Source organism: Cervus elaphus, chromosome 33 (assembly GCF_910594005.1).
Source record: "Cervus elaphus chromosome 33, mCerEla1.1, whole genome shotgun sequence".
NCBI classification, from domain to species: domain Eukaryota; kingdom Metazoa; phylum Chordata; class Mammalia; order Artiodactyla; family Cervidae; genus Cervus; species Cervus elaphus.
In genome coordinates this window covers 2,731,246-2,752,883 of record NC_057847.1, presented here as the reverse complement: position 1 = coordinate 2,752,883, position 21,638 = coordinate 2,731,246, and the positions used below count along the sequence as shown (strand labels likewise).

Genomic DNA, 21,638 nt, shown 5'->3' with positions numbered 1-21,638 from the left:
CAGGTTTATCCATTTTGCTCATCTTTTCAAAGAACTAGCTTTTAGTTTCACTGATTTTCCCTGTTCTTTGGCTTTCCGTTTCATTGGTTCCTTCTCTTGTTTGCTTGTTTCCCTTCCAGTTTGCTTGGGTGTCTCTTTACTGTTTTCTTAGTTTGTTCAGGAGAAAGCTTAGGTTGTTGACTTTAGACATTTGTTCTTTTGTAGTATGTAGGCATTTGATACTATAATTTTCCCTCTAAGTAGTGCTTCAGTTGGATCCACAAATCTTGATATATTTTCATTTTTGTTCAGCTCTGATTTGTTTTGAGAATTGCTCTTTGCCCTATGGATTAAGTGTGTTGTTTAGTTTCAAAATTTTTGGACATCATTCTTTTATCTTTGGTACTGATTTCTAGTTTAGTTAACCATTGTGGTTAGAGAATAAACTCTGTATGATTTCAGTTCTTGATTTGTTTTTTATCTTAGAATGTATTCTCTTTGTGAACGGTCTGCACATGTGCTTAAAAACAGTGTTTATTTTGCTGTTGATGTGTTTCACCATTGTTGGCGAAGTGTTCTAAAAATGTCAGTTAGATCTAGTTCATTGATAGTATTACTCAGTTTTTCTCAGTTCAGTTTAGTTCACTCTCTCAGTCGTGTCCGACTCTTTGTGACCCCATGAATCGCAGCACGCCAGGCCTCCCTGTCCATCACAAACTCCTGGAGTTTACTCAAACTCACGTCCATCGAGTCGGTGATGCCATCCAGCCATCTCATCCTCTGTCGTCCCCTTCTCCTCCTGCCCCCAATCCCTCCCAGCATCAGGGTCTTTTCCAGTGAGTCAACTCTTCCCATGAGGTGGCCAAAGTATTGGAGTTTCAGCTTCAGCGTCAGTCCTTCCAATGAACACCCAGACCCAGAACTGATCTCCTTTAGGATGGACTGCTTGGATCTGCTTGCAGTCCAAGGGACTCTCAAGAGTCTTCTCCAACACCACAGTTCAAAAGCATCAATTTTTCGGCACTCAGCTTTCTTCACAGTCCAACTGTCACATCCATATGTGACCACTGGAAAAACCATAGCCTTGACTAGACGGACCTTTGTTGGCAAAGTAATGTCTCTGCTTTTTAATATGCTATCTAGGTTGGTCATAACTTTCTTTCCAAGGAGTAAGGGTCTTTTAATTTCACGGCTGCAATCACCATCTGCAGTGATTTTGGAGCCCAAAAAGATAAAGTCTGACACTGTTTCCACTGTTTTCCCATCTATTTCCCATGAGGTGATGGGACCAGATGCCATGATCTTAGTTTTCTGAATGTTGAGCTTTAAGCCAACTTTTTCACTCTCCTCTTTCACTTTCATCAAGAGGCTTTTTAGTTCCTCTTCACTTTCTGCCATAAGGGTGGTGTCATCTGCATATCTGAGGTTAGTGATATTTCTCCCAGCAATCTTGATTCCAGCTTGTGCTTCTTCCAGCCCAGCGTTTCTCATGATGTCCTCTGCATAGAAGTTAAATAAGCAGGGTGACAATATACAGCCTTGACGTACTCCTTTTCCTATTTGGAACCAGTGTGTTGTTCCATGTCCAGTTCTAACTGTTGCTTTCTGACCTGCATACAGGTTTCTCAAGAGGTAGGTCAGGTGGTCTGGTATTCCCATCTCTTTCAGAAGTTTCCACAGTTTATTGTGATCCACACAACCAAAGGCTTTGGCATAGTCAATAAAGCAGAAATAGATGTTTTTCTGGAACTCTCTTGCTTTTTCGATGATCCAGCGGTTGTTGGCAATTTGACCTCTGGTTCCTCTGCCTTTTCTAAAACCAGCTTGAACATCTGGAAGTTCATGGTTCACGTATTGCTGAATCCTGGCTTGGAGAATTTTGAGCATTACTTTACTAGTGTGTGAGCTGAGTGCAATTGTGCAGTAGTTTGAGCATTCTTTGGGATTGCCTTTCTTTGGGATTGGAATGAAAACTGACTTTCCAGTCCTGTGGCCACTGCTGAGTTTTCCAAATTTGCTGGCATATTGAGTGTAGCACTTTCACAGCATCATCTTTCAGGATTTGAAATAGCTCAACTGGAACTCCATCACCTCCACTAGCTTTTGTCCGTCCCTCTTGACCTCCCCCCAACCCCACCCTATCCCTCTAGGTTATCACAGAACACTGTGGTGAGCTTCCTGTGTCATAGAGCAACTCCCATTAGCTGTCTATTTTACACACGGTAATGTATATGTTTCAATGCTACTCTCTCAATTCGTCCCACCTCTACTTCCCCTTCTGTGTCCACAAGCCTGTTCTCTATGTCTGCATCTCTGTTCCTGGGTGAAAATAGGTTTATCAGTATCAGTTTTCTAGATTTCACATATATGTACATTAACATACAGTATTTGCTTTTCTCTTTCTGACTTACTTCACTCTGTACAACAGGCTCTAGGTTCAGCTACCTCACTAGAACTGACTCAGATTTGTCCCCTTTTATGGCTGAGTAATACTCCATTGTATATATATGTACCACAACTTCTTTATCCATCCCTCTGTTGATGGACAGAGGTTTCTTCCATGTCCTGGCTATAAGAAATAGTGCTGCGATGAACATTGGGGTACACATGCCTTTTTCAGTTATGGTTTCTTAGGGTATATGCCCAGTAGTGGGAATTACTGGACTCTATGGTAGTTTTAGTCCTAGTTTTTAAAGGAATCACCATACTGTTCTCTATAATGGCTGTAACAGTTTATATGCCCACCAGCAGTGCAAGATGGTTTCTTTCTTTCTACACTCATTTATTGTTCGTAGATTTTTTTGCTTATGGCCATTCTGGCTGGTGTGAGGTGATACCTCATTGTAGTTTTGATTTGCATTTCTCTGATAATGAGTGATGTTGAGCATCTTTTCATGTGTTTTTTAGCCATCTGTATGTCTTCTTTGGAGAAGTGTTTAGGTATTCTGCCCACTTTTTGATTGGGTTGTTTGTTTTTCTGCTGTTGAGCTACATGAACTGCTTGTATATTTTGGAAATTAATCCTTTGTCAGTTGTTACATTTGCAGTAACTCTTTTCTGCCTTCCTGGGGGTTGTCTTCACCTTGTTCAGAGTTTCCTTGTTCAGGGCTTCCCTGGTGGCTCAGTGGTAAAGAATGTGCTTGCCAAAGCAGGAGATGTGGGTTCATCCCTGGCTCAGGAAGATCCCCTGCAGAAGGAAGTGGCAACCCACTGCAGTATTCTTGCCTGGGAAATCCTGTGGCCAGAGGAGCCTGGTGGGTTACAGTCTGTGGAATCGCCAAAGAGTTGGACATGCCATAGTGACTGAATAGTTGATGATAAAAAGCTTTTAAGTTTAATTAAATCCCATTTTTAAACTTTCATTACTGTAGGAGATGGATCAAAGAGGATTTTTGTTCTATTGTTCAGTTGCTAAGTCCTGTCCAACTCTTTGTGACTTCATGGACTACAGCACACCAGGCTTCCCTGTCCTTCAGTGTCTCCCAGAGTTTGCTCAAACTCATGTCCATTGAGTTGTTGATGCCATCCAACCATCTCATCCTCTGTCACCATTTCTTCTGCCCTCAATCTTTCCCAGCATCAGAGTCTTTTCCAATGAGTTGGCTTATCGCATCTGGTGGCCAGAGTATTAGAGCTTCACCTTCAGCATCAGTTCTCCCAATGAATGTTAAGGACTGATGTCCTTTAGGGTTCACTGGTTTGATCTCCTTGCAGTTCAAGGATTCTCAAGAGTCTTCCATAGTCATCCTATACATGTCTATACATATACATCCATAGTCATCCATACATGACTACTGGAGAAACCATACCTTTGACCATATGGTCCTTTGAAGCAGAGTGATGTCTTTGCTTTTTAATATGCTGCCTAGGTTTCTTATAGCTTTTCTTCCAAGGAGCAAGTATCTTTGAATTTTATGCCTGCAGTTACTGCCCCCAGTGATTTTGGAGCCCAAGAAAATAAAATCTGTCACTGTTTCTTTTTTTTTCCCCCCATCTCTTTGCCATGAAGTAATGGGACTGGATGCCATGATCTTAGTTTTTTGAATGTTGAGTTTTAAGCCATCTTTTTCACTCTCCTCTTTCACCTTTTTCAAGAGGTTCTTTAATTCCTGTTCTCTTTCTACTGTTAGAGCGGTATCATCTGCATATCTGAAGTTCTTGGTATTTCTCCTGGAAGTCTTGAATCTAGCTTGTGATTCATTCAGCCCACATTTTGCATGATGTACTCTGCATATAAGTTAAATAGGCAGGGTGACAGTATACAGGCTTGACATACTCCCTTCCAAATTTGGAACCACTCCATTGTTCCATGTCCAGTTCTAACTTGCTTCTTGACCTGCATAAGGGTTTCTCAGGAAATAGGTATATTCCTGTCTCTCTAAGGATTTTCTAGTTTGTTGTGAATGCTGTGACCCACACAGTCAAAGGGTTTAGCGTAGTCAGTGAAGCAGAAGTAGATGTTTTCTGGAATTCCCTTGCTTTTTCTATGATCCAGCAAAAGTTGGCAGTTCGATCTCTGGTCCCTCTTCCTTTTCTAAACCCAGTCACTACATCTGCAAGTTTCCGGTTCCTGTACTCTTGAAGCCACGCTTGAAGAATTTTGAGCATTACTTTGCTGGCGTGTGAGATGAGTGCAATTGTGCAGTAGTTTGAGCATTCTTTGGCATTGCCTTTCTTTGGGATTGGAATGAAAACTGACCTTTTCCAGTCCTGTGGCCACTGCTGAGTTTTCCAAACTTGCTGGCATATTGAGTGCAGCACTTTAATAGCATCATCATTTAGGATTTTAAATAGCTCAGCTAGAATACCATCACCTCCACTAGCTTTGTTGGTAGTAATGCTTCCTCAGGCCCACTTGACTTCAGCTTGAGGATGTTCTCCTCTAGGTGAGTGACCGTAATCGTGGTTATCCAGGTCATTAAGGCCTTTCTTGTAACTCCTGCATGTTCTCACCTCTTCTTAAACTCTTCTGCTTCTATGTAATCCTTATGCTTTCTGTCCTCTATTGTGCCCATCTTTGTGTTAAATATTCTCTTGATTATCTCCAAATGTCTTCAAGAGATCTCCAATCTTTCCTATCCTATTCTATTGTTTTCCTATATTTCTTTGCATTGTTCATGTACGAATGCTTTCATATCTGTCCTTACTATTGTCTAGAACTCTGCATTCAGTTGGATATATCTTTCTCTTTCTCCTTTGACTTTTGCTTCTCTTTCCTCAGCTATCTGTAAAGACTTCTCACACATGCACTTTACCTCCTTGCATCTCTTTTGGAATGATTTTGATCAGTGCCTCCTATACAACATTATGAACCTCTGTCCATAGTTCTTCAGGCACTCTTCCTACCATATCTAATCTCTTGAAGCTATTTGTCACTTCTACCGTATAATCATAACGGATTTGATTTAGGTGATACCTGAATGGTGTTTTCCCTACATTCTTCACTTTAAGCCTGAGTTTTGCAATCAGAAGCTCATGATCTGAATCACAGTCAGGTCCAGGTCTGGTTTTTTCAGACTGTACAGAGCTTTTCCACTGTGAGGTGCAAAGGATATGATCAATTTTGTTTCAGTATTGACCATCTGGTGATGTCCATGGGTGGAGTCATTTCTTGTGTTGTTGAAAAAGGGTGTTTGCTTTGACTAGCGTGTTCTCTTGACAGAAGTCTGTTAGCCTTTGCCCTGCTTCATTTTATACTCCAAGGCCAAACTTGCCTATTGTTCCAGGTATCTATTGACTTCCAGCTTTTGCATTCCAATTTCCTATGATGAAAAGGACATCGTTTTTTTTTTTTTTTTAGTGTTCTAGAAGGTCTTGTGGAACTTTATGGAACTGTTCAACTTCAGCTTCTTCGGCATTAATGGTTGGGGCATAGATTCGAATGACTGTTATGTTGAATAGGTTTGCCTTGGAAACGAACTGAGATCATTTTGTTGCTTTTGAGATTGCACCCACATACTGCATTTTAGACTCTTTTGTTGACTGTGAGGGCTACTCCATTTCTTCTAAGGGATTCTTTCCACAGTAGTAGATATTAATGGTCATCTGAATTGAATTCACTCATTCCCATCCATTTTAGTTTTCTGGTCCCTAAAATGCCCGTGTTCACTCTTGCCATTTCCTGCTTGACCACTTCCAATTTACCTTGATGCATGAATCTAAGATTCCAGGTTCCTAAAGCCACTTCCCATCCCTTTACTAAGCCACCTTTTCTCTTTATATTTAAGGTAAATTTCTTGTAGATACTGTGTAGTTAGGTTTTGTTTTGCTGTATCCTGATGATCTCTCTTTTTCTGTTTTTATGTTCAGACCCTTGTCTATCATTTATTAATTTTTTTGTTTCCTTTCTTCTTTTTGTTCCTTTATTGTTTCCTGACTTCTTTGGGGTTATTTGAATAGCTTTTAGTATTCAGTTTTACTCAGTTGCTTAATTTTCGCAGTAAACAGAGTTTTGAAAACAAGACGGAGTACTGAAATGAGAGGAAATTGGAAGCTGTCAGTATGTGAATTAGATAACTGAAAATGCTTGCGTGTTTGGGACAATTAGAGGGATGGAAAAGTAGTAATTTAGGGCCTCTTTGTCATTCCTAATGGTGAATCTCTTGTGGAACAGGCTGATAACTGAATGTGTAGATTCATTTTAGGTTCTTGTGTTTCTTCCATAGAGTTTTGCTTGGTCTTCCTGTTCTGAGTGGTCCATTGGCCTTCGTGTCCCTTTTGTGGTGGACATCTGCTCAATGACTTTTGAGCAGTTAGATCTCCTACTTCGGCAAGTGAGTGAGGGGATGGATGGCACTGCTGACTGGCCCCCGCCTCAAGAGAAAGAGTGTATGACAGTGGCAACACTCAATCTTCTGCGACTTCAGGTATCAATGATTTTTCTTTCCTTTTCCCCATTATATAAGTGTCTTAGGTATTTGTAATGATGTTTATGCATATTAAAGGGCATGGAGTTTAGCCTGTTAAATGAATTACTATTGAAAATTTTTAAGTGTCTTAAAGTAAGATTGTGATGGAGTGTAATCATGAGGCTTAAAAAAATCAGTCTGATTATTTTGTGTTTATCCTGTAAGTCAGTCCCTGCATGCAGGTGAGAATATATATATTGATTGTGTTACCACGGCTGAATTCAGTTTGTTGGCATTCATCAGGGAGTCGGTCTTGAATTTACGGTTACTGTGTGTCAAGAAGTAACTGGGTGTGACAGTAGGTGATCAGCGGGATGTGGTTGCCAGTCTCTCCTCTGGCCTGAGAGGAGACCTTCATTCGGGGAAGTTCTGCTTCCTCCAGAAGTACCTCCGCTTCCTCACAGGAGAGGTTAAGGATAAATGTCAGTATGAGAAAAGCTACACTTACATTACCATATGTAAAATAGATAGCCAGGGGGAGTTTGCTGGGAATTTGCTGTGTGGCTCAGGAAACTCAAACAGGGGCTCTGTATCAATCTAGAGGAGTGGGATGGGAGGGAGACGGGAGGGAGGTTTTAGAGGGAGGGGATATATGTATACCTATGGCTGATTCATGTCGAGGTTTGACAGAAAACAAAATTCTGTAAAGCAATTATCCTTCAATAAAAAAATAAATTAAAAAAAAGCTACAAAATTTGTTTCCTTTACTTTTTTAAAAGTAAAACTGTAACTAAAATCTTTGATCACCATGTTTTTCTTTGTAATAAAACTCCTATGACTTAATGTCAAGATAACAATGTTTCTGAGCAGAATAATTTTCCTCCTTTATAATGTGAGAGTTTCTATGTGACCCATCATGTCCCCCTTTTTGTTCTCTCCCTTTTTTGTCTTGGCTTTCAAAAAGCAGGAAAATGAATGTAACTTTTAAGTGCAAAATGGGATTAGGAGAAGTTTAGAAATTACCCCCCTTCCCCAGAAGTCTTTTACAGAAGCTCGTTGACAAGGACACCTGTGGCGTGTCCGCCCAGCTTTCTGCTGCTTCCCTGGTCTTGTAGTGACACTGTTGCTTTTGTTATCTTTTGATCAAGTTTCTCAAATTTTTTCCTTTCAAATCCCTTTAGTTGTTCTTGAGTTTTGAAATTTTGATTTCTGGACATTACTCATATTACAGAAAAATTAAACTATTTGTGAATTTCCCAACATGTTAAGTTAATCAGTATTTCTCTTCCTGAAAAATATAGGGTCATAGGATGCCTTAAACCTAAATGTCTCTTTCTACCATTAGTATTTGAATTATTTGGTAGTCTGTTACATTGACTCCAGGGACTTTTTTTTTGTGTGTGCAGCTAATAGAAGAACACTCCCAATTGCAATATATAAGATACATTCTGATTTTAGGGTTGTTAAGACATGAAAGAAAATACCTCCTAGGATTTGTGAAATATAATTATTTTTAAACTTTCCTTCAATTAATTATTATATTTTGAGAGGTCATACTTAACTCTGATATGTAGTCCTTTTTTTTTTTTTAATCAGTTTGTTTTGCCATTGTTACTTGTATCACCTCTCTCCTGGATATCTCCTTCAGTAAGTTTCTTCATTAAGGTCTGTGAGTTATAACGTCTGAAAGACTTTATTAGCTTCAACATCTCTAGGTAATTTAATGAGGCTTAATTTTTTAGGTTGTCTGTTGATTTCTCAGCACTTGAAAGATTTTCTACTGTCTTCTGACCTTTATTGTTGCCAGTTAGAAATCACTACTGGCGCAGTTGTTGCTTCTTTGTAGCTAATTTGTCTTTCCCTTTGGTAACCTTTTGGATTTTTGCCCTTGTTTTGTGATTTTAATACATTATGTCTAGGAGTTATTCTTTGGACATGTCCTCAGAGGGCAGTGTTGTACTTTTGTCTGTGAGGTTCCATTGAGTTCCTCCGGCTCTAGATGAGTTTTGGTGTTCAGTTCTTGACTTGTGATATCCATACCTAGATGGTTGGTATGAGTTAGATTTCACGTCTGCTTGTAAGGCAGGCTGAGTCTCTGATTTCCTGTGGGTTCTCTGTACCCGAAGCTTTGCGTGGGTGGTAGGTTGGCCCAGGCCCTGGCTGACTGGCAGGCAGCTCCTGTTCAGTGGGCTGTGGTGTGTCTCAGAGGCTTTGGTGCGCTCAGAGCCCAGAACCCTTGGCTCCTGTGGTGTGTGTGTCTGTGCGAGTCCTGCTTTGGCTCTTGAGGCATTTCCTTGTATACCTTCAGTTTGACTATCTACTCTTTTAATACTTTTTTGGTTGTATTATAGTCCTTATTTCTATGGTACAGGTGGTTGAGAGTGCGGTAGAGGTGCTGTTTCCACAGGGTTTAACAAGTTTTGTTGATATTGAGCTTTTCTGTATATGTACTTATAGTTAGGTTTAAAAAAATTCCTCTTATGAAATACTTTACCTCAGATTCTCAATTACAATGGGTAAACATTTTTTAGTCTAGTTAAAAAAAATACCTATACTGGAAGTTTTTCCTTTACTCTTTGAAGAAAACTCAATTTGAGGTATTATTTCATCTTTAATAAAAATTTGAAAAGCATTCATTTTAAGGGCTTCTAAGTGAAAATTGTTTTTCTCCTTTCAGTTGCATGCTGCCATTAGTCACCAGGTTGACCCAGAATTCCTTGGTTTAGGTCTGGGCAGCGGCCTCCTCAACAGCCTGAAGCAGACCGTGGTGGCCCTGGCCAGCAGCGCGGGCGTGTTGAGCACTGTGCAGGCGGCCGCCCAGGCTGTGTTGCAGAGCGGGTGGTCCGTGCTGCTGCCCACTGCTGAGGAGCGGGCACGGGCACTCTCTGCTCTCCTCCCCTGTGCAGGTGGGCTTGGGCCAGGAGCAGGGGTGGGGGTGGGGCTGGCACAGGAGGGGTGCTCGGAGGGGATGGTGCTTACCTCACACTGGCGAAAACACTTGCCCTTTTCCAGTTTCAGGTAATGAAGTTAACATAAGTCCAGGTCGTCGATTCATGATTGATCTTCTCGTGGGCAGCTTAATGGCTGATGGAGGCTTAGAATCAGCCTTAAATGCAGCCATTACTGCAGAAATCCAGGTATGGTCCTAGGAATATGTGTGTGTGCACATGTGTGTATAAGCTGATGGAGGCGATTTTACTTACCAGTGAGCTGAGATTGAAACTTTGCCAGAATTAAAAAAACTTTGAAACATAAGACTTTTAGTAACATACAAATATTTCTGTAATTAAAACTTTTCTAGTAGTTTAAAAGAACTGAGTTATTAAGTACGATAAAATATACCCACTTTGTGTCTATCTATTAATAAGTGAATTTGACAGGTACCCCAATCATAGTACAGATTATTGCCATCACCCCGGAAAGTGCCTTTGTGCCCCTTTGCATGTGAAGTTAGCGTACCTTCCTGCCTCTCTCAGATGACGTTAGCCAGTGTGGGGGACTTTCTTGGTTAAGGGACTTCCGGTGGTTAAGAATCTGCCTGCCAATGCAGGGGACCTGAGTTCAGTCCCTTGTCCAGGAAGAGGCCACGTGCAGAGGAGTAACTAAACCTGGGCCCCCCAGCTGCTGAGCCCAGAGTGGCGTACCTGCGAAAGCTGGTGCGCTCCGTAACGAGAGAAGCCACCGCGCGTAGAAGCCCACACACTGCAGCTGGAGAGTAGCTCCTGCTTGTCACAACTGGAGACAGCACGTGCACAGCAACAAAGACCAGCGCAGCCAACACTGAATCAGTAAAGAAGTGAAAGTGAAAAAATTCTTTTTTTGCCAGTTTTGATTTTCACGTAAATGATATCATACAGTATGTACTGATTTGTGTTAGCTTTATTTTGCCTCGATAATGAATTTTAGATTCAAATATGTTGGATGTATTATTAATTTTTGCTGTTGAGAAGTGCTTCTTGTGTGATACGGCACTGTTGATGTATCCATTCTCCTGTTGGTAGACATTTGATGATTTTTGATTCTTAAAGCTGCTGTGATCATGCTGTGTACAAGTCCTTTAGTGAACACTTGTTTTTTCTTTTGGGTAAATACTCTGAATTAGACTCTCCTGGATCCTAGGGTGAGTGTGTACAATTTCCCAATGTGATTGTGGCATTTATTGCACATTTAAGCAGCCAGTATGAGAGTTACAGCCCATTCTTGACCTCATTAACATGAGGCTGTCAGTCTTTTTTAAAGACTGTAGCTATTCTGGGAGTAGGCTGGGGAGTTAGTTTGTATTTGCACATGCATATTTGTCATTCATAGCTACTTTTGTTGCTTTCGTTGTCATAATAGTTTTCAATTTAAAATCTTACACTGATAAAATTGGATGATGTGAGTGTATTAAAAATGTTTTGAAAATATACCTACTTTGATTAAATTGAAAAAAATTAAAAGCAGTCAAACATGTAATGATGTTAGTAGCAAGTATGGTGCATTGTGTACCTTTTCTCCCTCAGATGCTATGCTGTGTACTTTGCTTTCATTTTCTCTTTTAACTTTGTCAGCCATGTTGATGTCGACAAAAAAAACCAGTGGATCTAAAAAAGGGATAGAAAATTTTATTCAGGCCAAATATAGGATTATACCCCAGGAACAGCATCTCAGAAATTTCTGAGAACTATTGAGCCCATTACAAGTCAAGGCACAGTTAATATAAGTTTTTTGAGATAGAAGGTTGTACATTAAGTAATGTTATTATTGACAGTTTACACAGTCCAGATCTAAGCCTCCTCATGGCCTCTTACAAAATCAAGAAGGAGGGTTTTCTTTTAAGGCATTACTTGTTGATCCTGGTAGAATATTTCTCTTTGGTTGAGCAGGCATATCTGCTGATGAGGAGGTTTAGTCCGTGCATAATGTGAATACCCGGGGGCTTCCCTGGTGGCTCAGACGGTAAAGTGTCTGCCTGCAATGCCGGAGACCCAGGTTCGATCCCTGGGTGAGAAAATCCCCTGGAGAAGGAAGTGGCAATCCACTCCAGTACTCTTGCCTAGAAAATCCCATGGACATAGGAGCCTGGTAAGCTACAGTCCATGGGGTCGCAAAGAGTCGGACACGACTGAGTGGCTTCACCTTTACTAATGTGACTACACCATGCACAGCAAGGAGAGAAAGGCCATAGGGCAGAGAAAATTTTTCTGTTTAAATTTTTCTTGTGTTGCCAGAAAATGTGAATTTTTTCCACGAGTAGAAAAAGTTGTCTTAAAATTTCATTTTATAGGCATGGACACAGAAGTACCACAGAAGTTAACAGTGGTGCTAAGGTGTCATGACTAGTGAGTGGCAGTTTGTTGATTCTAGGCTGCTTCCTTCTCTTCCTGAGTCTCCTCTGGCTCAGTGTAACAGCTCACCTGATGGGAGCTATGATATGTGGACTAGACTCAAGCAGTGTTCTTAGAGCCTGTTAATTTAGTAAGCATGTGTTTATTTTGTGCTTCCTGCTGGGGAGTGGAGCCTTGGGAGGGGAAGAGAGGTTATAGAGTATACAGATTGTGATCCCTGGATAATTGTTAAGGTTCATAAAAAAATAGCCAAAAGGCCATTTGTTTTAGGACAAAAATACTTTGAAGCTACAGAAAGGCATAAAACAAAAAAACCTTATCAGGTGGGAATAATCATTGTTAATATTTTTTTGTGTATAGTCTTCCAGGCTTTCAAAAATGCAAATATTTACTAACAGTAGTAATTATAATGCTAGAATTGGTCTTAGTGGCTTGTATCTTTTTCACTCATCAGGTTGCCATGTCATCTATATTGAATACCCTTCTGCTATGTTCATTTGTTCTGTTGGCTTTGGGGAAGTCTGTCATAAGGAAAAGGACTAATGTTTCCTTTTTTAAAAACAATTTCTTATCGTTGACCATTTAGGTTTTAGATATTTTTACTACTATAAATATTAATTCTACTTCCAAAGAAGGGCAATGCCAAAGAATGTTCAAACTACCGTATGGTTGTGCTCATTTCACATGTTAGTACAGTTATGCTCAAAATTCTTCAAGCTAGGCTTCAACAGCATGTGAACTAAGAACTTCTAGATGTACTAGCTGGGTTTAGAAAAGACAGAGGAACCAGACAGCAAATTGCCAACATTGATTGAATCACAGAAAAAGCAAGGAAATCTACTCCCGCTTCCCCCACCAAATCTGCTTCTATTTCGTTGACTATGAGAAAGCCTTTGTATGGATCACAACAAACTGGAAAATTCTTAAAGAGATGGGAATACCAGACCACCTTACCTGTCTCCTCAGAAACCTTTACACAAAAGGTTATCAAGAACCTTTATCAAGAAGCAACAGTTAGGAACAGTGGACTGGTTCCAAACTCAGAAAGGAGTAACATCAAGGCTGTATATTGTCACCCTGCTTATTTAACTTATATGCAGAGTACATCATGCAAAATGGTGGGCTGGATGAAGCGCAAGTTGGAATCAAGTTTGCGAGGAGAAATATCAACAACTTCAAATAAGCAGATAATACCACTTTAATGGCAGAAAGTGAAGAGGAACTACAGACCCTCTTGATGAGGGTAAAAGATCAGAGTGAAAAAGCTGTCTTGAAACTCAGCCTTCAAAAAACAAAGATCATGGCATCCAGTCCCATCACATCACAGCAAATAGATGGGGAAGGAGTGGAAGCAGTGACAGACTCTTCTTTTCTTGGATTCCAGAGTCACTGCGAACAGTGACTGCAACCAATGACACTTGCTCCTTGGAAGGAAAGCTATGACAAACCTAGACAGCATATTAAAAAGCAGAAACATCCCTTTGCTAACAAAGGTCTGTCTAGTCAAAGCTATGGTTTTTCCTGTAGTTAGGTACAGATACGAGAGTTGGATCATAAAGAAGGCTGAACACCAAAGTGATGCTTTTGAATTGTGGTGTTGGAGAAGAATCTGGAGAGTCCCTTGGACTTCAGGGAGATCAAGCTAGTCAGTCCTAAAGTAAATCAACCTTGAATGTTAATTGGAAGCCCTGATGCTGAAATTGAAGCTCCAGTAGTTTGGTCACCAGATGTGAAGAGGCAACTCATTGGAAAACATTCCCGTGCTGGAAAAGATTGAAGGCAGAAGGAGAAGGGAGTGGCAGAGAATGAGATGGGTGATGGCATCACCAACTCAGCGGACATGAATTTGAACAAACTCTGGGAAATAGTGATAGACAGGGAAGCCTGGTATGCTGCAGTCCATGAGTTGGAAAGAGCTGGACATGACTTAGCAACTGAACAACATTATTACTATAAATAATTTTTAATTACATTCTTAAAGATTATAAGTTATTGGTTGTAAGAATAATAATTAGGAAAAAGATGGTAAAGATGGCAGAGTAGAAGGATGTGTGTTCATCTTCTGCAAGAACTCCAAAATTGCAAGTCACTGCTGAACCACCTTTGACCAGGAGACTGTTACATCCCACCAAAAAAAGATACTCCAAATCCAAGGGCAAAGGAGAAGGCCCAACCAGACGGTAGGAAGGGCGAAGTTGCATTTAGAATCAAACCCAGTACCAGCCAGACATACTTGGAGGGCTCAAACAAAACTTTGTGCACACCAGGACCCAGGGACCCCACGGAGACAGCCAGACCTGCCTTTGATTGTTGGAGTGTCTCTTGTGGAGGCGTGGGTCAATAGTGGCCTGCCGTGGGGACAGGGGCTCTGGCTGCAGCAGACCTGGGAGGCAGGGCATGTAGCCTAAGTCCTCTTGGAGCAGGTTGCCATTAGGCTCATCATAGAGCCACTGAGCAGATGACCCACGAACTGGAGAACAATTATTCCAAAGAAGTTCTTGCACCATGTTACAAAAATTCAAGGGCCCACAACAGATTTCCCAACCTGGGATTCCGGCAAAGGGACTGAGGACGCGAAGGAATTTGACTTTGGAGGCCAGGGGATTTGATTATAGAACTTCCAGGATTACAGGACTGGGAAAACAGGCTCTTGGAGACACACAAACAAAATCTTGTGCATCAGGACCCAGGAGAAAGGAGCAGTGTCCCCACCAGAGACTGAGCCAGACTTGCCTATAACAGTCCTGCCATGGGGTAAGGCTCACTGAATGCAACAGTCCTTGGAGCTGCAGCATGCTGGCGTGATTCCTTTTAAGGGAGGCAGCCATTACTGTCATTACCCATACATGATGGGGAAGGAACACAGCCCCACCCATCAACAGAAAAATGGATTAAAGATCTACTGATGGCCCCACCAATCAGAGCTAGACAGCCAGCCCCTCCCATCAGGAAGCTTCCAAAAGCCTCTTATCCTTATCCATCAGAGGGCAGACAGAATGAAAACCACACTTGCAGAAATCTAACCAAACTGATCACATGGATCACAAACTTGTCTAATTTAATGAAACTAAGAGCCATGCTATCTAGGGCCACCCAAGATAGACGGGTCATGGTGGAGAGTTCTGACAAACCATGGTCCACTGGAGAAGGGAATAGGAAACTACTTCAGTATTCCTGCCTTGAGAACCCCATGAACAGTATGAAAAAGCAACAAAATATGACAGTGAAAGATGAACTTCCCAGGTCAGTACGTGTCCAATCTGCTACTGGAGAAGAGTAGAGAAATAACTCCAAAAAGAACGAAGAGATGGAGCCAAAGCGAAAACAGCACCCAGTTGTGGATGTGACTGGTGATGGAAGTAAAGTTCAATGCTGTAAAGAACGATATTGCATAGGAACCTGGAATGTTAGGTCCATCAATCAAGTTAGATTGGAAGAGGTCAAACAGGAGATAGCAAGAATGAACATCGACATTTTAGGAATCAGTGAAGTAAAATGGACCAGAATGGGCGAACTTAACTCAGATGACCATTATATCTACTACTGTGGGCAAGAATCCCTTAGAAGGAATGGAGTAGCCCTCATAGTCAACAAGAGTCCGAAATGCAGTACTTGGGTGCAGTCTCAAAAACGACAGACTGATCTCTGTTCATTTCCAAGGCAAATCATTCAACATCACAGTAATCCAAGTCTATGACCTGACTAGTAATGCTGAAGAAGCTGAAGTTGAATGATTCTATGATGACCTACAAGACCTTCTAGAACTAACACCAAAAAAAGATGTCCTTTTCATCGTAGAGGATTGGAATGCAAAAGTAGGACCTCAAGAGATACCTGGAGTAACAGGTGTGTTTGGCCTTGGAGTACAGAATGAAGCAGGGCAAAGGCTAACAGAGTTTTGCCAAGAGAACGTAGTAGTCATAGCAAGCACCCTCTACCAACAACACAAGTGATGACTCTACACATGGACATCACTAGATGGTCAATACTGAAGTCAGATTGATATATTCTTTGCAGCTGAAGATGGAGAAGCTCTATACAGTCAGCAAAAACAAAACTGGGAGCTGACTGGCTCAGATCATGAACTCCTTATTGCAAAATTCAGACTTAGATTGGAAAAAGTAGGGAAAACCACTATGTCACTCAGGTATGACCTAAATCAAATCCCTTACGATTATACAGTGAAAGTGACAAATAGACTGAAAGGATTAGATCTGATAGACAAAGTCCCTGAAGAACTCTGGGTGGAGGTTCATAACATTGTACAGGAGGTGGTGAACAAAGCCATCCCCAAGGAAAAGAAATGCAAAAAGACAAAAAGGTTGTCTGTGAAGGCCTTACAAATAGCTGAGAAAAGAAGAGAACAAAGGCAAAGGAGAAAAGGAAAGATATACCCATCTGAATGCAGAGTTCCAAAGAATAGCAAGGAGAGATAAGAAGGCCTTTCTAATTGATCAATGCAAAAAAAAAAAAAAAAAAAAAAGAGGAAAACAATAGAATGGGAAAAACTAGAGATCTCTTCAAGAAAATTAGAAATACCAAGGGAACATTGCCTGCAAAGATGGGCATGATAAAGGACAGAAACAGTATGGACCTAACAGAAGCAGAAGATATTACAAAGAGGTGGCAAGAATACATAGACGAACTATCCAAAAAAGATCTTAATGACCCAGATAATCATGATGGTGTGATCACTCACCTGGAGCCAGACATCCTGGAATGTGAAGTCAAGTGGGCCTTAGGAAGCATCACTAGACAAAGCTAGTGGAAGTGATGGAATTTCAGCTGAGCTATTTCAAATCTTAAATGATGATCTGTTGACTCAATATGCCAACAAATTTGAAAAACTCAGCAGTGGCCACAGGACTGGAAAAGGTCACTTTTCATTTCATTCCCATAGAAAGGCAATGCCAAAAAATGTTCAAACTCCCACACAGTTGCACTCATCTCACATGCTAATAAAGTAATGCTCAAAATTCTCCAAGGTAGTCTTCAACAGTGCATGAACTGAGAACTTTCAGATGTTCAATCTGGATTTAGAAAAGGCAGAGGAACCAGAGATGAAGTTGCCAACATTGGTTGGATCATAGAAAAAGCAAGACGTTCCAGGAAGACATCTACTTGTGCTTCATTCACTACCTAAAGCCTTTGTCTATGTGAATCACAACAAACTGTGGAAAATTCTTAAAGAGATGGGAATATCAGACCACCTTACCTGCCTCCTGAGGAATCTGTATGCAGGTCAAGAAGCAACAGTTAATAGAAAACAACAAAATTCTGTAAAGCATTTATCCTTCAATTAAAAAATAAAAAGAGGCAACAGTGAGATCTGACATGGAACAATAGACTGATTCCAAGTTGGGAAAGGAGTACGTCAAGGCTGTATATTGTTACCCTGCTTATTTATCTTACATGCAGAGTACATCATGTGAAATGCTGGGCTGGATGAAGCACAAGCTGGAATCAAGATTGCCGGGAGAAATATCAGTAACCTCAAAGATGCAGATGACATCACCCTTATGGAAGAAAGCAAAGAGGAACTAAAGAGCCTCTTGATGAAAGTGAAAGAGGAGAGTGGAAAAGCTGGCTTAAAACTCAACATTCAGAAATTCAAGATCATGGCCTCTGGTCCCATCAGTTTATGGCAAATAGATGGGAAACAATGGAAACAGTGACAGACTTTACTTTCTTGCACTCCAAAATCACTGCAGATGGTGACTGCAGCCATGAAATTGAAAGACACTTGCTCTTTGGAAGAAAAGCTATGACAAACCTAGGCAGCATATTAAAAAGCAGAGACATCCCTTTGCTGACAAAGGTCTGTCTAGTCAAAGCTGTGGTTTTTCTAGTAGTCATGTATAGATGTGAGATTTGGACCATATTGAAGGCTGAGTGCCGATGAATTGATGCTTTTTAACTGTGGTGTTGCAGATAAGTCTCTGAGAGTCCCTTGGACAGCAAGGAGATCAAACCAGTCAATCCTAAAGGAAATCAATCCTGAATATTCACTGGAAGGACTGATGCTGAAGCTGAAGCTCCCAACAATTTGGCCACCTGATGTGAAGAACTGAATCATTAGAAAAGACCCTGATGCTTATAAAGTGTGAAGGCAGGAGGAGAATGGGCAGACAGAGGATGAGATGGTTGGATGACATCACTGACTCAGTGGATACTATTTTGAACAAACTCCAGAGTTGGTGCTACACGGGCAAGCCTGGTGTGCTGCAGTCCATGGTGTCGCAGAGAGCTGGACATCACTGAGCAACTGAACTGAACTGGTTAGGAAAAAGTTTTAGTAATAACATTTGGTCAAAAGCACACACAGTTTTAAGCTTTCCAACCCATGTTGCCTTCTTACCTTAATTGTGGATGGCACAGTTCTAGTCCAGCCACTTCTCAGGATGGAGCAGACTGTTGTGTTTAGACTTATTCTGGTGTTTACTGTTAGAAAATAAAGACCAGAAGGAAAGAAGTTGTATGCTTTTTCACAGTAAATTTGATTGCTAGAGGAATGCTTGCTATATAGTACATCCTCAGGAATATTGGTTGCCTTTGACTGGCAAAAGATAACCTCCTTCAGAGTTTTTTTAAAATAATAACTTTATTGAGTTCTACTTCACCTAGTATAAAATTCAGTTTTTTAAAGTGATTTTTTTTTTTGTACATTTGAAGAATTGTTCAGCGTCATCAATGTCTAATTTTCTCACTTACCTCACTCCAGAAAGAAAGTTTGTGCTCCTTAGTCGTTTCTGCCCATTCCCCACTCCTTGCAGCCACTGACTACCACTAATCTACTTTATGTTTGTGAAGATTTCTCTCTTTTGGACATTTCATATAAGTGAATTTGCACAGTGTGTGGCTTTTTGTATTTGGCTCTTTCCAGTTAACAGTGTTTTCAAAGTTCAGTGAGGTTGTGACATTCATATTGTACTTAATTTTTAAAAATTGCTTAACAGTATTCTCTTGTATGGATATAGCACATTTTGTTTACCTATTTATCAGCTGATGGACATTTAGATTGTTCCCTCTTTTAAGTTATTATGAATAGTGCTGTTATGAATATTTGCGTGTAGGTTTTTTTGTGGACATAGGTGTTTGTTCCTTATGGGCGTATGCCTTGGAGTAGAGTTGCTGAATTTTATGGTAACTCTGTGTGTAATGTTTCAAGGAATAACCAGACTGTTTTCTTAAGTGACCGTACCATTTTACTTGCCCAGTAACATTGTATGTCAATTCCAGTTTCTCCATATCCTTGCTAGCGCTTGCTGTTAATACTATTCATCTTTTTTGTTCTACTGTCCTGACAGATGTGAAATTCCCTGATGACTAATGATGTCGAATATCTTTTCATGTGCTCATTAGCTATTTGTCCATCTTCTTTGAAGATATGTCCATTCACTTTTTGCTTGCTTTACAACTGGGTAATTTATCTTTGAATTTTCGAGTTGTAAGGATTCTTTCTCTATCTTTTAGGTCCCCTGTCAGATACAGGACTTGTGCATATATCCTCTCATTCTGTGGTTTAGTGCTTTGTGTTTACGAAGCAGATAGTTTCTGCCTAGGTGATCACGTTGGGTGTTGTGAGAGCCAGTAGCAGGAGTAAAGATTTTAAGAGCTTCACAGAGGCTGGCGAGCGTTTGCACTGGCAGCCTGGCCGTTGGGTTTGTAGGACAGATTGCCTGTTTACAGACGGAGCTGCTGAGCAGTGTGAGTTTGAGTGGTTGCCGTGAGCCGGTGTCACCAGGCGCGTGAGTCAGCACTCATTAGGCCGTGGGGTCCAGGCTCAGCCCGCTTCTCAGATAACTGGTAACCAACCTGTACTTCGTGAATTACAGGATATTGAAGCCAAAAAAGAAGCACAGAAGGAAAAAGAAATTGATGAACAGGAAGCAAATGCCTCGACATTTCATAGAAGTAGGACTCCGTTGGATAAAGATCTTATTAATACGGGAATCTATGAATCTTCTGGAAAACAGTGCTTGCCTCTGGTTCAGCTTATTCAACAGCTTCTTAGGTAAATAGTTGATGTATTTTAATAGAATTATTGATTTTCATAATAAGATAGATTGAATGCTGGGGACTCAAAAATGTCTTCAGTTGTTGAGGAAATACTCCAGAAAGTACCTTGGAGAGACTTTAGAGCAGACTCTTAAATATAGGTGAAGTGAGAGGTTAGAGTGTATGAAGTAGAGATTCCAAAGGTTTTCACACAAGAGAAAATTGGAGTGTGTGAAAAGTGTAGGATGAGATTCTTATCTTCATTAGTAAGTAGGTAGGTACAAATGGAAATCATGGTAAGATTTTTTTTTTTTACAGTTGGTTGTGTCATTGGCCATTCTGTCTATCATAGATTTATATGTTTTCATTTCTAAGACAGCTTTTAAAAACTGAAGTAAATAAAAGAATGGTGAGCATTATATTTGAAGAACTTATCAGGAGGAGGTAAAATCAGTGAGAGTCAGAATATGAGCAGAGACTAACATTGATAAGGGCTGAAGTAGTCACTCACTGTTTGCTGAAAAATGTCAGCCTGTGTCACGGTGCCCTTCAAAAAAAGTGAAAGAGCAGGGTAGTTTCTGAAAGGCATTTGTTAGACAGTGAAAAATTATTGTCCTTTATGTAACACAACCCCACTCTCTGTAAACCTGGCTCCTGGTTTGTTTTTATGCAGAAAGGAAAGCGAGCCCTAAACCCAGGGCAGTGGTGGGTGTGCTGGTGTGGGTTGGCCCGCCCTCCACCTGAGGAACACGAGTTTACTGGGCACACTGTGGCTTTTAGAAGAGGGTGTTTTATAGCTAGTTCCTTTTATAGGTTTTAGTAAATGCCAATAAAATACCTTTTCTTATTTTTAAAAATAATCTGATGATGGTTTTTTAAAAATCAGTGTTTGTACCTTCTAATCTTCAGTATCACAATTTGAAATAAAGTGAGTTAACTCAGTGTAGTTGGTGGTAATGAAAAGAGCTTGAGAATTTTTCCTGGAAAGTTTCAGTTGTGACTGCTTGTGTAAAGTTGGCAGCTGAAACTCTGCCCAGTGTGGTAACTGTGGGAGTAATAACAGCAGTGTTTACATTGCAGAGTTAATTAAGGATCAAGTGAGAAAATGGTCATTGCTATGCAGAAGTTTTAAAGCAAAAGCGTGTAACTCAAGGCGTGCTTTTCTGTGTCCTTAACGACACCTTCCTTCGCTGGGGAGGCTGTGCCTGGGCACACTGGTGTCACGGCCAGCCAGCACTGGGCTCCCTGCTCGCCACCCTGTGGCCGGTTACCCTTCTCAGGAGAGGCCAGCTCTTGCTCGCCTGCCTGTTCAGTCTTTCTCTCCCCTCGGTGTGTAGACACCTGTCCCTCTTACCTGCCTGCACTGTGCTGTTTAGTCTGGCAGTCATTTGCCACATTGGTGTGATGAACATTTGAAGTGTGTCCACAATGTAGCCAAGACACTGAGATTTTATTTTTTTATTAATTAAAATTCAAATTAAAAACT

The 21,638-nt window shown here is 40.8% G+C and overlaps 1 protein-coding gene across 5 annotated transcripts in view; it reads left to right on the top strand.

Moving 5' to 3' along the window:
• HERC2 (HECT and RLD domain containing E3 ubiquitin protein ligase 2) overlaps window positions 1-21,638 on the top strand; it is a 239,225-nt gene that overhangs the window by 70,130 nt on the left and 147,457 nt on the right. For all 5 annotated transcript variants that reach the window (XM_043894731.1, XM_043894732.1, XM_043894733.1 and 2 more), the window contains 4 exons: window positions 6,645-6,845; window positions 9,505-9,733; window positions 9,840-9,964; window positions 19,990-20,168. In XM_043894731.1, the coding sequence (XP_043750666.1) occupies window positions 6,645-6,845; window positions 9,505-9,733; window positions 9,840-9,964; window positions 19,990-20,168 (734 nt within the window). The remainder of the gene's footprint in view (window positions 1-6,644; window positions 6,846-9,504; window positions 9,734-9,839; window positions 9,965-19,989; window positions 20,169-21,638) is intronic.